Genomic DNA, 18,824 nt, shown 5'->3' with positions numbered 1-18,824 from the left:
CTACTGTAAATCCCGGAGTGCGAAAATTGGCCTCTTCGCGCGTTTCGATCGGATGAGTGATGGACGGTGTTTTGTATGATTTGTTGTTTTGTGGCGGCCGTTGTTTCTGTTCCACTATCGCCAAGGGATAACCCAACCCAACCACCAGCACCAATTCGATGATATTTTTGGGCGTAATTAGCTTTCAACCAATTATAACAATTAGTTTGGATTATGTTTTGGTTTGGGGCATCGCTTCAAATTTTTGGCTTTTTTGTTTTGACTTGTGTGGTTTCCTATTCCGTATGAAATCACTACATTCCAGCAGAGACAGTTGCCTGATCTTGTGAACACGGTCAAAGTTGTTTTCGGAGATTTTTTAAAAGATTAGAGTATTGGTTCCCTTCTTAAGCTTGTGGCTCCCATTTTCATCCTACGAGAAACAAAGGATTGAAGCGCTGTTTGTTTTGTTTCTTATTTTTGTTTTTTTGTGTTAGAAGTGAGCACCCATGAAAACAAAAAGAACGGAATCAATCGGTGCCGTAATCGCTTGTTTTCGAATAAGAAGAATATGAGAGCGTGAGATTAATGATGGAACACATACCCTATATGTTTTTTTTATTTCTCATTTCTTTACTACAAGCATAACAATCCGTAATCCCATGAGAACAACACAAACTCTTACAATAATCACGAATTATCTTTTTTTTATCTAGTTCATTTCTTTGGGGCTCAATCGCGTATAACGCTTTACGGAGCCGAGGATCTTTATTTGTACCTAATAGTATACATTATACAGAGTAATAACTTTTTAATGATATCTGTTAGTAATGGGTGAAAGCCAGGGTACTCGTGGCAGGTCGAGGTTAGATGGTCACATTTTGAGGGATGGACAGGGTAAGGATTGAACCAAAAGTTTCACTGCAGCTCATCCGGGGGTTAATCGCATCTTGCTGGCGTATTCGTTGCCATGCGGTGTTGGTACCAACTTGTTGTGGGACTTGGTCTTCCGGATGGCCAGGAACAGCTTGGTAACACAAAGAGGAAAAAACAGAGAAAAAAACTGGAGAAGAAAACACAAGCGAATTGAACTTTTATACCAGCAGAACGAAGAAAGTCGAAAATACATCCCATGTATGTAACATCGCGGGTCCCCAACACATCTCTCACAAGAACGAAGGGTTGTCTACCTCGGGCCTTAAGGGTATCCAAAAGTAGTGCTCTGGAGGCGTCATTATCCGGGCATTGCCAAACTACGTGGTCGATGTCATCATAACCGGAACCGCACTTAGTACAAACATTGATCAACGCGAGGCTAATCCTGTATACATGCGCGTCTAGCGAGTAATGGTTGGACAAAGAAACATTAGGAATAATGGAATGTAACCACCGTCCCAGCTGGCCATCTCGCCAATCATTTTGCCAAATTTGAAGAGAACTCTTGCGAACAAAATGGAAAAATTCATCATGTGAAATTCTTCTATCATAGATCTCCCCTTCCTGTGCGCCCACCTTCGCGAGAGAGTCCGCCTTCTCATTGCCATAAATTGAGCAATGCGAGGGGACCCATACAAAGGTAATCTTGTATGATCTTTCGACCAGTGCACCCATCTGCTCCCTAATTTTTGTAAGAAAGTAAGATGGATGTTGTACAGGTTTCATCGACCGGAGTGCCTCAATCGAACTAAGGCTATCCGAGAAGATGAAGAAATGGTCTACGGGCATGTTGGAAATCATCCCCAAAGCGAAGTTGATTGCTGCCAGCTCAGCAACATAAACCGAACAAGGTTCCTGAAGTTTGCGGAAGGCGGTGAAATTTTCATTGAAGACACCGAAACCAGTGGATCCATTTATGCGAGACCCATTAGTGAAGAATCTCTTACAGGAATTGACATTTTGGTACTTTTCTTTAAAAATGCGAGGAATACATCGAAGCTGATCTGGTATTCCATGAATAGCTTGTTTCATGGACAGATCGTATTTAACAGAGGAACTGTCATTAGTGAAGTTTACACGAGGAGGCTTATGTCAGATGACATGTAGAACAGATAGATTCTCATGAACTTTGACTGAGCATTTCTTCGAAGTTTTCAATAACAAGTGTGTTGCTCACTCCACACTTGATAAGTAAGTAACCTTAGCGAGAGCTCCCAGAAGCGGTTCTGGAGAGGTTTCACCCCTGCCATGACCTGTAGGCTCGCATTACGCGTTGAGTGCATACATCCGAGGGCAATGCGCAAACAACGGTATTGAAATCGTTCCAGCTTTGTTAGGTGGCAGTTTGCTGCTGAGTGGAAGCAGAAAGAGCCATACTCAATAACAGAGAGAATAGTCGTTTTGTAAAGTTTTATGAGGTGTTCCGGGTGAGCACCCCACCATGTTTCGGTAATTGTGCGTAGAAAATTGATCCTTTGTTGACATATTTGCACCAAACACTTGATTTGGGTACCCCAAGTGCCTTTTGAATCAAACCAGACCCCAAAGTATTTCGAAGTCAAAGACTGGTCGATTTCTATTCCCAAAAGATTGAGTGTCAGTTGGGCTGGGTTCCGCTTTCTAGAAAACACAACCAATTGAGTTTTTTGCGGAGCAAACTCGATCTCTAATTCTCTTGCCCAGATTGACAGATTATTTAGAGAATTTTGCAATGGTCTTTGCAACATTTCTGCATGTGTGGGCCCTTTAGAGAAACCACAGCATCATCTACAAGTTGTCTTAGCGTGCATTGTCCTTCCAAGCAACTATCAATGTCTTTCACATAGAAATTATAAAGCAAGGGACTTAAACATGAGCCTTGGGGTAGGCCCATGTAGCTAATTCTGGAAGTTGACAGTTGTCCGAGGTTGAAACGCATATGTTTTTCTGACAACAAATTATACAAGAAATTATTTAAGATTCCTGGTAGTCCACTATTGTGCAGTTTTTCTGACAATATGCCTATGGAAACTGAATCAAAGGCGCCCTTAATGTCCAAGAAACTGAAGCCAGTTTCTCCTTTTCCGCATAGGCCAGTTGAATATTTGTTGAAAGCAACGCTAGACAATCGTTTGTTCCTTTGCCCTTGTGAAACCCGAACTGTGTATTTTAAAGCAAGCTATTCGATTCAACCCAATGGTCGAGTCGCGATAGGATCATTTTTTCCAACAATTTCCTTAAACATGATAACATAGCAATTGGGCGGTATCGCGAATTACCCTACTCAACACAACGTGATTCACTAAATCTTCATGTAAGAGAAATATGTTGAACACCGAAGATCAATTTGTAAGCAATTTGGCCGGCCGTGTTTGAAACAAGCCGAAGCAAAGAAAACGCGTGTGACAGTTTTGAAAACGCAGCCGCTCGCGCGCACTGCCTGCAACGAACTCGATTGCCAGCTAGAATTATTTAGTGTGTAAATTTCTATGACTGATTTTGGGGTATTTGTGTCATGATTTATGTACTACAAACTCACGAGCAATATGAGGGTTTTGTATATAATTTGTAAGTGACTAAAACATACGTACCAGTAAAAACTTGCACTTTTTTCTGGAGTATTACAAATTGTTCTATAATAATGATAATGTTGATAGCATGAAGTCATTGATAACATGATATTTAAACAAATGTATTGATGAATTTATTATCGAAATATTCATAACATTTGGCATTAATTTATGTTGGCCAAGGGCTGAAAGTCTCTTTAATAAAGACAAATCAATCAATTAATTTATGTAATGCTTTTTGATTGAAAGCCGTAGCAAAGCTCAAACTGTTTTTTTCTTTTTTTTTTTTTTTTTGATGATCGGCATTTAAAAACATGTATAAATCTGACGAAAGAGCTAACCGAATAGCCATGGACTACCAAGCAATCAATTATTTTCAGCAATCTTTAAGCAATTGAAAAGAAGTGAACCACCTTGCCTCATCAAATGTCCAATCAACTAAAACCAGCGCCCATCATGGTCATCGCTGGTCAAGATGGTCAAACGTTCAAGTTTATTTCGATGGTAATATGCGCCAACAAACGGTTGCATCATTACCGCACTGTCCTGATCAACAATCAATCAACAGTCAATCGTCGAGAAACATCACACACGCAGAGTGATTAACGACTCCGCCAATTTAGGTACCATTTCCAAGAGGCTCTTTGTTCATCATCATCACCGATTCTCCGGGGGGGCTCCGTGACCTTCCCTACGGCGATAACACCACCCGTGTCTTTTAATTATCTGACGATCCCCTCGAATTGTTTCTTTCGCTCTGTAGCCAATGACAACGACAGCATGTGACCCAGCAGCGGCGGCCCAAAGATGATGCACCAGACCCGTCGACAACAGCAACCTGGCGCCGGTCAGCAGCCTCCACCTCCACCGACCCCGGCTGCGACCGGCCCGGGTCCGGGGCCTGGACCTGGAGGAACAGAAAATGCGCCGAGGAGAGGAATTCCGATTTTCCGGAATAATCGCAACGCTAGTAGTGGCCGGATGGGTGGTTTGACGGTGGGACCGAAGATGGATACCGGACGGAAGGTTCTTCAACAGGGGGAGAAGGGGGAGGGGGATCTGGAACATCTTGACGATGATATGTTCTCGAAGGTCCCCAAGATGGAACTGCTGAAGGTTAATTATGTGAATTTGAAGAACGATGGCGTTGCGGGGAGTGAGAAAAAGAAGGGAGCTGACGATAAGAAGGTTGCAAAAGGAACGGTGGCGGCGAGTGCACCGACTAAGGGTAACGTGGCAAATGCAATAAAGAAACAGTTGACAACCAGCAGTGTGAACCTTACGAGTAGTGCGGGTAATGGGTCGGCACCTAACCTGAAGGAAGCGAAATCGAAGTATTTGGTGTACAAGAAACATAACGGGTTCGGGTCGAATAATTCGATTGCCGAAATAGGGGCGAAGTTGCAATACATAAATGATACCGATGTGAAGTCCAAGAACGGGAAAAAGAAGTACGCTCTGTTTGACAGTAAGAAGAAGAACAAGTTGGAAACAGTTCAGTATTATTTCGACAGCAGAAGTTACGAGCGTTACGTAGATAACAAACTGTACGGAGTGGTCAACAAAGATGGTCAGAAAGGACCACCTCCTGGTATGAGAGAGATGAGTCCACCACCTCCAAAACCTGACCACAAACAGGACCCAGTAGACTCCAATAAACGCCTGAGTTGGGATCTGCGCACCAACCGACCCAGTATGCTCCGAGTGATAAATCAATCAGGCAAGAAACCACCGGAAACAAATTTGCAATCGTCACCATCGGTAAAAAGTACCACCTTCAAACAACAACCGCAGCAGCTCCATGAAGCCCATAACCGTTTCAAACTACAAAAGAGCCATACCAGTACGAATCTGATTACACGCCATAGATCAATGAACGACATCCATCGGATAAATCAGTTGTTCCTGGAATCGAAAGGAATCGGTGACGGTGGCAGTGGCGCCGGTCTTCATCCACCTCCTTCGCTTCCTTCGCTGCCTCCACTTCTATCGCGACAGCACAGCAGCAGTGTGATCGCTTTGAATCGAAAAACTGTGGTTAAAAATCAAACTCCTACGGTGATAGGAGCTACCACCGGCGTCGTACGCGAGAACGTCCACAGGTTCGAAAAGAACAAAGCCAAGAACGATGAAATGTCGGCGAAGCAGCAGAAATACTTGGTCCACAAACGCCTTAGTGCTCGATACAAAGCGGAAGAAAGTGCCCTCTCTCTGGCAGCAGCGTCAACACCACCGACGCCTTCACCGATAGCGGCCATTGGATCGGACGACACGATCAGCAAACGAATTCGTCGGATCATCGACGGTCACAACGGCACGGGATCAACGGAGACGATCAACTTCTGCCCCGGATCAACGATAAGCTCGATGCAGCACAAACCGGAACCGAAGCGGGATCTTTGCCGCATGCGGTCCAAATCATTGGAGCGGACACTCAGCGATGATGACGACATGAGTACCCTGAGTGCCAAGAGCAGTAAGACTACTTGTGGATACAAGAATTGTAAGTTTTCTAACTGTCCGATGTCCTCGTCGTCTTCGTCCTCGTCCGCTTCTACGGTGTCCAGTTCATCGTGTGGATCTAAGAAGTCGGGATCCTCCGAGAGCCATAAGAGCTGTGGAAGCAGTGCCAGCAAGTGCAAGGAGAAAGAACCGGAGATTCTGTGCGGTAAACGTACGTCGATCGTGATCAACGATAGCGACAGCGAAATTCTGTTCAACAACGCGCTGAACGACAAGCTGAACAACAGTTGCGAGAACGTACGAGTGATTTCATCGAAGATCAAGGAGATCGATTTGGAAACCAATCGAATGATAATCGAAAAGTGTATCGAGCCCATAGCGGACATCACGGAAACTGTGTTGGCGAGGCAGAAGTTCTGGAATCAACAGAATCAACGGAACATCAAGCTGAACAACAACCCGCAGAATAAATCGTACGATGATAAGGTTAACATAAACAACAAAATCAAGAACGAGGAAAACAACAGCATCAAGATATTCATTTCGAGCCAAGGATCGGACAAAAGTACAACCAGCATAAGTGAGCCGGTGTCATTGATTTCAACGTCGGCCAGTGGAAGTAGTGGAGGGGGCAGTTCGGCCGCATCCACGGTGAGTTCCAACGGTGGAGACTCGGACAAGGACGACGGCTACTATGATCAGAGTGAGAGGTCGCTGAGTCCCGCTGACAACAATAAACAACCGTTGTCGATTGTGTCCACCGTCAGTACTGGGAGCACGGTTTGTAGTGACGGAACGAACATGTCGAGTGTAACGTGTAGTAACGGAAACTCCAGCGGGAACCACCGGTACACGTCGAAAACCAGCATACGGCTTGGGTGTGATGGGGCTTTGTTTTGGAACAACAACTATTTCGAAGACCTGGACAACTGTCAATCGATTGGCTGCGGCGAAGGTGACCCGGGAGGCGGCGGTGGAGGATGTTGCAATAGAGCAGGAAACTGTTGCTGCTGCTGTCGGCGGAGAAGTATTGCTCTGGGCAGCAACAGCTGCATCATTAGTTCGATCGACATCGGTGGCTGCAACGGTTCTGTTGTCAGTGGCAACGGATGCGCTAGTCATGGCAGTGGAAACGGAGTAGGCGTCGGGTCGAGTTGTAATGGTGGTGGTAACTGCAACGGAGGAGTAGGCGGCGGAGTGATGCTGAGAAAAGCGCAACTCTGCCAATGCGGAATGGCGAACCACAACAGTAAGGTAATTAGAGCCGGTTTTTATTTTCGCAATGGTTTTCTTTCATCCCTCAAGCAAACGTATGAACTTTCTTCCGGCTTGCGTTTCCATAATGAGGTAAAAATGAGCTGCGCACGCAGCAGTGCTGTCAAAATCGGTTGTTAATTTAATCTTTACGCATAGGAGCTCAGCACAAGACTGTACGATGCTACGTCATGGTGGGTGATTCCCATATGAGAGATGCCACGCTGACTGACCATGTTCGCTTGTATGAGCGAAATTTAGGGTAATTTTCGGTAGCCGCCTACTAAATCTTACTTCTGGGCCAATTACACAGTGCCGTGAATCGTAGGTCAGTCGCAGTTTCAAAGAGTAGGCATTGAGAAAACGATCTCTGAAGTGTTTAAATTTTTATATGTGAAACTTTCTCAAATCGCCATGGCTTGGAGAGTACTACATAGGTACTTCATGAAACTTTCACAGATTTCCAGTTACAATTTCGCAGTTTTCAAAAGTGCTTCAATCTGGAAGATTTAGACTGGATAGGTCAGGGAATTTGGTTTGTAAAATGAAGTCGACACTTGATTTTACCTTTAACTTATATTACTTTCCCAGGACAGCTGAAAGATCATCCGAAAAGAGATAGAAAGGTGAAATAAATTCAATTTTGATTAAAATGCAGATGAAACTTTCGATTTGCGGCAGTACCGCACTTTTAACTTTTTTCGGTAGATAATAGAAGGTGCATACCCATTTCATATAGTCATCAATCATAGACCAAACCAAATCAATTTCTATGCAAAACTACAGCCAGCGGCATCGGCTTCATAGAAAAACGAAACCTAATATTAGGTTCCGTTACGGACGGGAACCTATGCCAAAAGAACGAGCCTGATGGGCTTCGGATGTTTTACAAACCGATTCTTCTGATTAATGGCGTATCCAACCCACCCATCCCCGTGGCTTCGTTCGACTTGAACACGGGGCGACGGCAAAAGAAGTTTTTCGCAACCTACAGAGTGAAGAAGCGTCGGACCCCAGAACCGCTAAAGACTTAATTTTCTAATCCATTTTCTCTCGCTTCTGTTTTGTTCCTTCCTCCTTTTTCCTTTTGGTGATAGATCGAAAGCTTCTCGTCGCGGCCCCGCTCCATCGACGGACCCCCGGACTCGGGGATATCCATCAGCAGCGATACCATCATCGCCAGCTCGGACAGTGATCTCAATCTGCAGAGTCAAACGGTAATTTTGCGCGATTGTACACGTCTATAAGTTGATAAATGGTGTGCCATCTCACTAATGGTCTCTGTTTGATGTTCTTGTTCTTTTGTTCGTTCGCGTCGCTAATGTCGCACACTTCATCTGGCTGCCGATTCGGTTTTTTAACGGACGGAGTAGGATTCGGACGAGCGGAAGCTAAAACGAGGTCACGTGCTAGCCGAGCTGCTCGAGACGGAACGGATCTACGTGGCGGAAATGGGATCGATTTTGAAGGTAAGTTCGTTTGCAATTTTTATATTGCTCGACCTCAGCGCTGTCATAGTAAAATCAGAGCTGGTTACTCAAGTTCTAGGACAAGATATGACAACTAGTCAGCCCAAAAGAGACCAATTTGGGGATTAATAAATCTTAGCAATGCGGAAAAAAAGACAGCAAGCTATGAAATTAGACAGAGAAGTTGCAGGTGTTACATCCCATTCTAACACAGGGATTCTCGAATGCCTGATTTGAAAATGCCTCTTCAAATTTCCCAAGATATTATTCTTGATGTTCCTCCATAAATTTTTCCCGATACTTCTACAGATTCTTCTGAAAGTTCCTCCAGAAATTTTCCCAGAAATTTTGCTAGGTATTTGTCCAGGGATAGCTTTGGATTTATTCAAAACTTTCTTCAGGGTTTCCAGTTCTTCCAGTTATTCTTGAAAAGATTCCTCCAAACATCATTTTTTTCATAGTTTTCTTCAGTAATTCTCAAAATAATTGCTCTATGTATTTTTGTTTCTGTGGGATTTCTTCTTTTGGATTTTTTTCAGCGATTTTTATGAATCAATTCCTTCAGAAGTTGAATAATAAATTCATCAAGATTTCCACATTCGGCAATTTCTGCAGGAATTTCCGGAGACAATTTGAAGAGATTCCATCAGAAATTCTTCCTTTTGTGCAATTTTTGGAAAAACTTCTTTAAAAAATATTCGGAAGAATATCTAAAACAACTCCTGCAGGAATCTCTGAAGGAATCCTACGAGATATTTCTGAGAAAACCGCAAAAGCAATTTCTAAAAACAATAACTTGTAGGAATGTCGTGAGGAATCCCTGAACGAAGGGTTTTTTGAAGGAACCCTAGGAAGAATTTACGAAGGATTTGAAAAAAGTAGAGGAATATCTGAAAAACTCCTAGAAGAACTTTTAAAGATTATTTTTGCTGAAATTACTGGAAAAATTTCTAAAATTCTGGATAAGTCTCTGGATACAATCACTGAAAAAATTTCTATAAAAATCTCCAGTAAAATCACTGTACTTTTTAATGAATCTCCATAGGAATACCTGAAGAAATCCTAAGGTAATTCTTGAAGGAATTTAAAAAGAGATTTTTGATTTTCCAGGAAAACTATCTTAAATAGCTCTAGGAAACTCTTAGTGGAATTTATTGAAAAATTTATTGAGATTTTTTTTATAAAATTGGATGCTAGAAGAATTATTGTAAGAATACCACCTTGATAAGCTTCAGTAAGGATCCATAAAAAACAACTTTATATATGTCTAGGAATTCCTGAAGAAGTTCATAGACATTATTTTTGATATTTTTAAGAATCCATGGAGAAATAACAAAGTTATGTTTAACAAAAATACTAAAGAAATCCCTGTGGAAATACATCGAGGAATACCTGATAAGATTCCTGATATGAACTCCTTCAGGAACCTCTGGAGGAATTCCCGCCTGAATCACTGAAAGTAATAATGCAAGAATTTCTAGAGAAATATCTGCTGCATTTTCTATGAATCTTTGCCGAAATTCCTTGATACATTCCCATACTAGTTTTCAATAAAGCCCCATGAGAGGTTTCTAAACAAATCTCAAAACTTTTGAAGAAATACCTATATGTATTTCCGAAGGGATCTCTGAGAGACTTTCTAGAAATATACCCCTGGAAACATTTTCGAAAAATCTTTGAAAAAAAATCTTGACAAATCCGAGGCGAAATTTCTGAAGGATTCTAAACAAATCCTTGAAAAAAAATCGGGAGGAAGCAGTTATGAAAAAACTTATGGATGACTTTCTGAAAGAATTATCGTGCGGATTTCTGAAAGAATTTATCTAGGAATTTCTGAAGCTTTTCTAGAAAAATCCATGAAAAAATTCCAGTGGATCCTATGAAGGAAATTTTGAAAGAAATTCTATAGGAATTTCTTAAGCAATCCATGGAACATGTTCTAAAAAAACTTTCAAAGAAATCTATGGAATATTTTTTTCTGAACAAAAAATCCTGATAATTTTTCTAAAGCAACCCATAGATCAATTTCAGAACCTTTGGAAAAGTTTGGAAAGGAAGTGGTCAGAATTCAAGGAAGGTTGTATAAATGAGTTCGTAAATTATTTTTTTAGGATAATTTGTTGTGGAAAACTTTGAAAAAATATTGTAATTCTCAGGAATCTCTGGAGGCATTCCTGGTAGAATTTCTTTAAAATTCCTTGGAAGATTTTTCTCAAGGAATCGCTGGATTTCTGTACCTGGAGCATTTTGTACAGGCATCCTTGGTGAAGTTTTTAAAAATGTCCATGGATGGTTTTCTAAATAATCCCTTCGATATAGCAATATGAATGTTTTAAAGAATTTGTGAATGGACCACTAAGAATTTTCTAAATTCTAAATTATTCCTAGAAGAATTTTTGAAGCAATCCATTCAAGAATTTCGTAAAAACTTTTTTGAGAAATTGCAGGGGAGTTACTCACAAAATATCTGAGGTAATGTGTAAGAAACTAAAGAAATCTTTGGAAAAATTCTAATGAATCTTTGATAGATTTTTTTAAAGAGCTCGTAAAGCAATCTGAAGAAATCTCTTGGCGATTACGTAAAAAAAGACACTACAACGTCTGAAACACTCAGTGGTTCAGTGGAGAATTTTCCGTTTGACGAGAAGTTTTCACCGACTGGAGTAGGAATTGAATAATTGTCCTTCGAATTCTATATCCGTCTAGCCCATGTCTATCTGGCGCAAAACCTGTATTCAATTCCCGTCACATCTTCTACGTGGCACTATGTTACTTAGGATGGTGAAAAAAAAATGATGACCGTAAGGTGTTTATTCAAAAAGTCAATCAAATACTTCGTAATCCAAATCAAATTGTGTGTTCAAAGTACGATTGAGCAGAAAACGTTTAAATTGTGACAGATGTAGCTCTAGAATTGATATTTTTACTCACCAGATCATAATACGCCACCACAGTGCAGCGAAGTAATCTTTCTCTGTGATTGTGAAATACTAAGTTTCGTATGCAGAAAATCTACGCACTCATTTACTTGTACCTATCCTTCGTGGGACGAAGAAAACTTGTTTGTTTACATTTTACTGACGATTTTTTGCTAAGATTACTCCAAGAATGCTGTTAAGATTCACTCAGCAATTTGTAGCGAAATTCACCAGCAAGTCTTGCATGAATTCCTTAGGCATTTACTGCTGAAAATCCTCCAGCAATACTTGAAGGAGTTCCAAGACTAACTACTGCAGAAATTGTTTGGAAAATCCCAGCAATAATTTCTGAAGGAATCCTAGCAGTATGTTTTGATGATATTGCAAAAGAAATTCCTAATGAAATCCTTTGGAAAATCTCTGGAGATATCACAAGAGGAATTTCTTATAGACAAATGATTTAGACTCAGTTATGCCCATGTGGCGCCCGTCATAATACTTATTATATAAAACTATTCGCTTTGTCCCACAAACCCGCTAATATCATGAAGTTCACTCCGACGTAAGAAATATTTTCAAATGTTCAGCTTTTAATTCATTCTAAGAGATTTGAAGTCGCAAGACAATCGAACTTTAGTAATTTCTATAATATCGACGAGCTTCGATTTCCACCTGTAATTCATAAACTGTTCTACTTAAATGGTTTTCGGAGCACGGTTTTGAAATCAACACGTGTACTTGAAAAAGTTTGATCGTCGATAGCAATTTGTGACTTTTGTTTTGTTTTTTTTTTCAGCAAACTGAAGAATTTTTCAGAATGCTCAACAGTTTTGCAGAAAATTTTTGGGATATTGGAAATATTGTACAGATTATTACTACTTTTCTGGAAACCTTGTTTTAATTTCTCCGATTTTTCCTGGATTCAAGAATTGTCGAATATTCCTCCTGGATTCTACTAAAATTCCTCCAAGAATTTTGCTGTAATATGCCTGAACTTCCTCTGATGATTCCTACAGGACTTTCACCAGAAATTTTTGAAATATTTTTTTTCTAAAATTCCTCTATTTATTTCTCTAAGGATTCCGTCAAAAACTCCTTTTTTGTTTATCAAGTGACTTCGTCAAAAAATTCCTCCAGAAATTCGTCGACAGATTTGGTCATAAACTTTTCCATAAATTACTTCAAAAATGTTCCAGAAATTTCTTCGAGAGTTCTTCGATGGAATCTTTCATGGATTTTCAAAGACTCTTCTAGAAATTCCTCCAAAATCCTGCATAGAATCCCTTCAAGGATTTCTTCAGAATTTCCTGTGATCATTAGTCCTGAAGGTCATCTTAAGATTTCTCTGAAAATTTCTTTGAGGATTTCACCAGGAGTTTTTCCGAATGATTTTCCAGGAGTTTTTCAAAAGATTCTGCCAAGAATTTTAATAATTGCTTAGAAGAATTACCTTCGGAATTTCTAAGAAAATTGCGCCAGGAGTTCTCTTGAAGACTTCTCCAGGGATTTATCGAAAGGTTCCTGCAGAACTTCCAAGTGCTTATCCGAAAATTATTTAAGGATTTCTTAAAAGGAGTCGTACAGAATTTTCCTTCTTCACTGAATACAAAAATGGAACAACACAAAGGGATAGGTCATAATCGTCGAATTGTTGCTGTGATTTCAAAATTTGTTACTGTTGTATTATTGTTGATAAGTTGATCAACAGTACAACAATAACTAAACATGTACTTCAACAAAACATGTTATTTAAATGTAATTTAGGTAATGTATATCAATAGCTTGAATATAACAAAATAAGATTGTCCAAAAAAATTTGTTATGGAAAAGCTATGCCTTGATAATTTAATAACAACAAAACAAGATATAAAAACAGCTTATGTGATTTCGTAGTTATTAACTTGATATTCTCCTCTGCTCGGGACAGATCGAATAAACTGTATAACCTTGCTAGGAAGTATTTGCTTGAGCAGTGACCTGTTACTAAACCACAAAAAGTATTCAGATCTTTTTTAGACAAACTCAGAAGGTTTCGAGTAATGTTTTTGTTCGGAGATATAAATCTTTTAGATTGTCGTGCTATTACCGTGTTTTTCCAAACTTCTTCTATCATATTCTTTTCCCAGTTTTTCAGTTCTAGTTTGAGGGTACATTCTGAGGCCCCACAAAATGGTTCTGGACCTAGGAAAGGTTTTGAAGATCCAAGTCTTGCTAACAAATCCGCCTTTTCGTTTCCTTGAATCCCACAGTGCCCAGGTACCCAGAATAGATTAACAGTGCTGTTTTTAGCCACCTCGTGTAGTGATTGAATGCATTCCCAAACTAATTTTGAAGTGCATGTGAAAGATTTCAACGCTTCAAGAGCAGCCTGGCTGTCCGAGAAGATACATATATTTGCATTCTTATAGTTACGTCGTAAACAAATTGAAGTACATTCAATTATTGCCTGTATTTCTGCTTGAAATACAGTTGGCCATCTACCCATAGATATAGATATGTTAATTCCAGGGACAGTGACACCAGCTCCAACCCTGTCATTTATTTTTGAGCCATCTGTGAAAAAAACCACTGAGCCTGGCCGAATATTAGGCCCCCCTGATTCCCACTCAGTGCGACTTGGAAATGTTACATTGAATAATCGTTCAAAGTTATACTGCCTGTTCATTCAATCTTCATGATTAATTAAAGAATTAATTTTAAAATCTTTCAGAACACTGAGATGACCCCTAAGGTCTCCAGAAAATAGATTTCTGGTTCTTCTCAACCTTAGAGCGGTTTTCTCAGCTTCTAATTGAACAAACAAATGTAGTGGTAGCATATTTAGTATTGCATCTAGCGCCTTTGAAGGCGTACTACGTATAGCTCCAGTAATGGAAATAGTAGCAAGTCTTTGCAGTTTCTCCAACCTCTGTTGAATATACTTTACTTTGGTTCTTGGCCACCAAACTAAAGCTACATATGTTATTCTGGGTCTTACTATAGCCGTATAAATCCAATGGATCATTTTTGGCCTAAGCCCCCATTTATTACCAAATGTTTTCTTACTTATCCATAAGGCATTTATGGCCTTACTTATTATTTGATCTAAGTGTGTGTTCCAGTTGAGTTTACTATCGAGAATCACTCCCAAATATTTTACCTTTAGACAAAGCAGTATTTTAGTTTCCCCCAAGTAAATATCAGGAATTTTACATTTCCTTCTTTGTGTAAACGGAATAATAGCAGTTTTTTGAGGATTTATGGACAACCCCTCATTTTTACACCACCTTAACGTAAAATTTAGAGCACTTTGCATTCTATCTCTAATAACTTTTTCAAATTTACCACGAACTATGACGACTATGTCATCTGCGAATCCAATTATTTCAAATCCTTGCTCTTCAAGGTTTGACAATAGTTCATCTACTAGTAATGACCACAAAAGAGGTGAAAGAACACCTCCTTGAGGACAACCTTTAACGGTTCTCACTGTAATTGTTGAATTTCCATGGCTACTTATTATTTCACGTTTTTGCAGCATTTCACTTATTCAATTTACAATAGTTATATCAAATCTACGTTTATTCATCACATTCTTCATTGAACTGTGAGAAGCCTTGTCAAATGCTCCTTCTATATCAAGAAAAGTAGCCAACATAATCTCCTTGGCTTCAAAAGTCCTCTCAATTTCAGTTACTAGAGTATGAAGTGCCGTTATTGTTGATTTTCCTGGCTGGTAAGCAAATTGGTGTTTGTTTAGTAGAATCGATTTTAAATATGTTGATTTAATATAATCATCAATAAGTTTTTCCATTACTTTCAACATGAATGACGAAAGGCTAATGGGTCTAAAGGATTTTGGATTAGTTTTATCCTTTTTATTAGCTTTAGGAATAAATACAACACGTACTTGTCGCCAGTTCTTAGGGATATAGTTTAACCTCAAACTAGCTTTAACATTTCAGTTAAACAAGGAATCAATATTCCCTTGCTTTTCTGGATCATCACTGGACGAATCTCATCTGTGCCTGGTGACTTATATGGTTCAAATGCATGTACTGCCCACTCAACTCTTGCTTGAGTAAAAATGCAATTTGCTAGATCTTGCATGTTTGCCTTGGTCATTTGTTGCCCAGTGCTTGTAGCAATTTCACTAGGTCCCTTGGACATGTTTGACCTGGTCTTCTGTGATCCAGTATGTACATCCAGGGAGGTTGCTTCTTTACTCAAAACTGACAGAGATCCTGGAAAATGCACTTGCATCATCAAGTTCAAAGTTTCTTTTGCGTTAGAAGTAAAACATCCGTTATAATTTTTAAGAGTACCAAGTCCATTACAATGATTTTTAGAAAAATCCTTTTGCAATCTAGCCACTATTGGAGTACTTTCAATGTTTTCACAAGTGTGCCTCCAGTTTTGACGTTTAGACCTTCTTATTTCTACGTTATACAGAGTTAATGCCTTTTTATATTCTTCCCACTGTGAATTACGCTTAGCTCTATTAAACATCTTTCGAGCTTGTTTCCTTAAATGTTCTAGCCTGGTATTCCATCAGGGAACATCCCTGGTACACATTGCCCTAATTTGTTCATTTTGGCCATAATCTGTCCGATGAAACTCCAGCCGCAGGAAGTCGTTGTCCAAAAGACGACAGCGTTCTTCGTAGGGCGGTAAATTATCCGGATTATTCCACGGTAAAAATCTGAGGGAATTTCTAATAAAACTCTTCTGGACAGCTTCAATCTATCTTCCCCAGATGTCAGTGTAAGGACACCACACAATAGACGCCGATTCTAGTACAGACCGCACCAATGACATGCACAAAGCGCGCAAGCAGTACGGATCACGAAACTCGTTTGTTATCCTGAATACGAAGCCGAGGTTCTTGGTAGCTTTAGAGATGATAGGAGAATAATGCTCCACAAACGATAGCTTAGTGTGAAGTAGCACTCCAAGGTCTTTCACTACAGAGACTCGTTGCAGTTGGATCCCGAACATCTTGTAATTCCAAATAATGGGAGTTTTTCTTCGCGTAAACGAAATTATGGAACATTTTGAGATGCTTATAGCTAGCATGTTTCTTAAGCACCAGTCTTCGAAAAGATCTGCTAGTCGCTGTACCTCCTCGCAATCTTCCTTAGATTTAATCTGCAGAAATATTTTAAGATCGTCCGCGTAGAGTAGTCTGCATCCATCAGGGAGCACCAGACAGATATCGTTGAAAAATATCGAGAAAAGCAACGGACCCAGGTTACTTCCTTGAGGAACTCCAGAACAGGCATGAAAGTAATCAGAGATTGCACTTCCAATCTTTACATAGAGAACACGGTGGTCCAAATATGATTGCAGCCATGAGGTAAATCTAGCAGTAGCACCCAGACACTGCATTTTAGCTAGCAGAATACTAAGGTTCACCCGATCGAAAGCAGATTTCAGGTCGGTAGATGGCATCCACTTGACCACCGGCCTCCATTACTTTAATAGCGTGTGATGTAAATTCAACGAGGACTTTAACTTGCTGATTGCGAAGAGAATATCTTCATCAGAAAATTAGCAGAGGTTTATGGCCACTGAATCAGTAGGAACGCTGTTGAGTGCATTTTGAATGGACTCCGGATTAACTGGACTTTGATAGAAGGCACCCGAGAAATGTTTTGCGAAAAGGTTACAACTGTCCTGCAAAGAATTCGCCGTTTCTGATCCCAGAAACATACTACGTGATAGTCTACTTTCCTTACGCTTGCTGTTGACAAAGGACCAAAAGTGTCGAGGATTTCGTCTCAGACTATCTTGAGTTCGTCTAGCATAACGGTTATGAAGTTTACGATTCAGCGATTTGTACTTATTACTAGCTAGCAAAAATGCTTGTTTTGTGAACATATTTCTGTTGTTTGAGAAGCGCCGCACACTGGGGCAGAACTGAAAAAAAAACAAGGAAAAAAACCTCTAGCTCGTCGAGATGTCAAGATACTCATTTGCTGTCTTCAGAGAAAATATTTCTATGGACATGGTCGATATTCTGAGCGGTAGTCAGTTTTTCTTACGTTATTCACATAAAAGTCCTATAAGTCATCTTGGCCAAATTACATTTTAGCGATATGGTGTCTTCGGCAAAGTTGTTCGGCTATTTATGCTGCGAAGTTTGCTGAAGACGTAAAATTTCCTAAGCCTACTATTCTAGAGATATTAACCGATTTATAAAATACCTACCTAAAATCGATTTTTTTCATAAAAATACCTTTTTAAACAAATTTAATGTCCGTTTTTGAGTTATAATAATGAAAAATACTAAAATAAAACATATATCGTGGAAATTAGTTGAAAAAAAATATGTATTGATTTTATATAGAAAGTTCCCGAAAATCACGCAAAATGTATATAGGACGTTCTTGCATAGAAATATTTTCTCTGAAGACACCAAATGAGGATCTCGACATCTCGACGAGCTAGAGGTTTTTTTCTGTGTATTTTCAATCCTGCCCCAGTGTGCGCCGGAGAGCAGCTGCACGTTTTCGCCTCAAATGCCGAAGCTAACCATTCGACCAAGGTGGACGAGGGCGGGATTGGACAACGGGAACGTAGTTACGGAACGTATCGGTAAGGATTCTATTGAAAGTTGCAACTGCAGCGTCTAGATCGGAAGTAGTATCCAGTCGAGACCAATCCATATTTTGCAAGGCTATGTTCAACGCACAAAAGTTGGTCTTACGAAAATTAAACACTCCAGTGTCATCAAGTTCTTCAAATCGGAGCGAGCAGTTCAGGAGAGAAATCATCGGAGGATGAAATGAATCCGCCTTTACAAGCGGCTCAGGAGCTGACACTATTTCACAGGATTTGTGTTTATCCCCACCGATGAACAGCAGATCTAGCGTAAGACCAAGAGAATTCTTGAGCACCTTCAGTTGTTTAAGATCCCATACGGCCATACCATCTAAAAGGGCTGAGCAGTGAGCATGCAGCGATGAAGCGAGATTCACTGGGAGTTCCTAAAGGAATCCCATTATGAATTTCTGGTGGTATTCCGAGAGGAATTCCTAGATGTATCGCAGAAATTCCTAAAGGAATCATCGGAGTAATTCCTGGAGGACACCCAACAAAAAATTCTGGCAGAAATCCATCAGGCATTTCCATCAATTTCTCTTGTCCATCAGGATATTCCATCAATTAGAGTAAGGTGGGGCAAAAGTTCGACCTTAGTTGAAAATTCAACCTATTTCAAAAAATCGAAGCAGATAAAAATAAATAAATTCCGTGTGGTGATTCTACCATCCATG

The 18,824-nt window shown here is 40.0% G+C and overlaps 1 protein-coding gene across 5 annotated transcripts in view; it reads left to right on the top strand.

Moving 5' to 3' along the window:
• Positions 1–18,824, top strand: part of LOC109407731 (guanine nucleotide exchange factor DBS) — a 561,022-nt gene that overhangs the window by 416,347 nt on the left and 125,851 nt on the right. For 4 of the 5 annotated variants that reach the window (XM_062854437.1, XM_062854440.1, XM_062854439.1 and 1 more), the window contains exons 8-9: positions 8,279–8,398; positions 8,555–8,650. In XM_062854437.1, coding sequence (XP_062710421.1) covers positions 8,279–8,398; positions 8,555–8,650 — 216 coding nt within the window. Of the gene's footprint in view, positions 1–4,227; positions 7,182–8,278; positions 8,399–8,554; positions 8,651–18,824 lie in introns of all 5 variants that reach the window. The other variant, XM_062854436.1, reaches the window with a different exon arrangement.

This window comes from Aedes albopictus, chromosome 2, assembly GCF_035046485.1.
Source record: "Aedes albopictus strain Foshan chromosome 2, AalbF5, whole genome shotgun sequence".
Taxonomy (NCBI): Eukaryota; Metazoa; Arthropoda; class Insecta; order Diptera; family Culicidae; genus Aedes; species Aedes albopictus.
The sequence above is the reverse complement of the archived record's forward strand: the minus strand, read 5'-3'. Positions and strand labels throughout refer to the sequence as shown.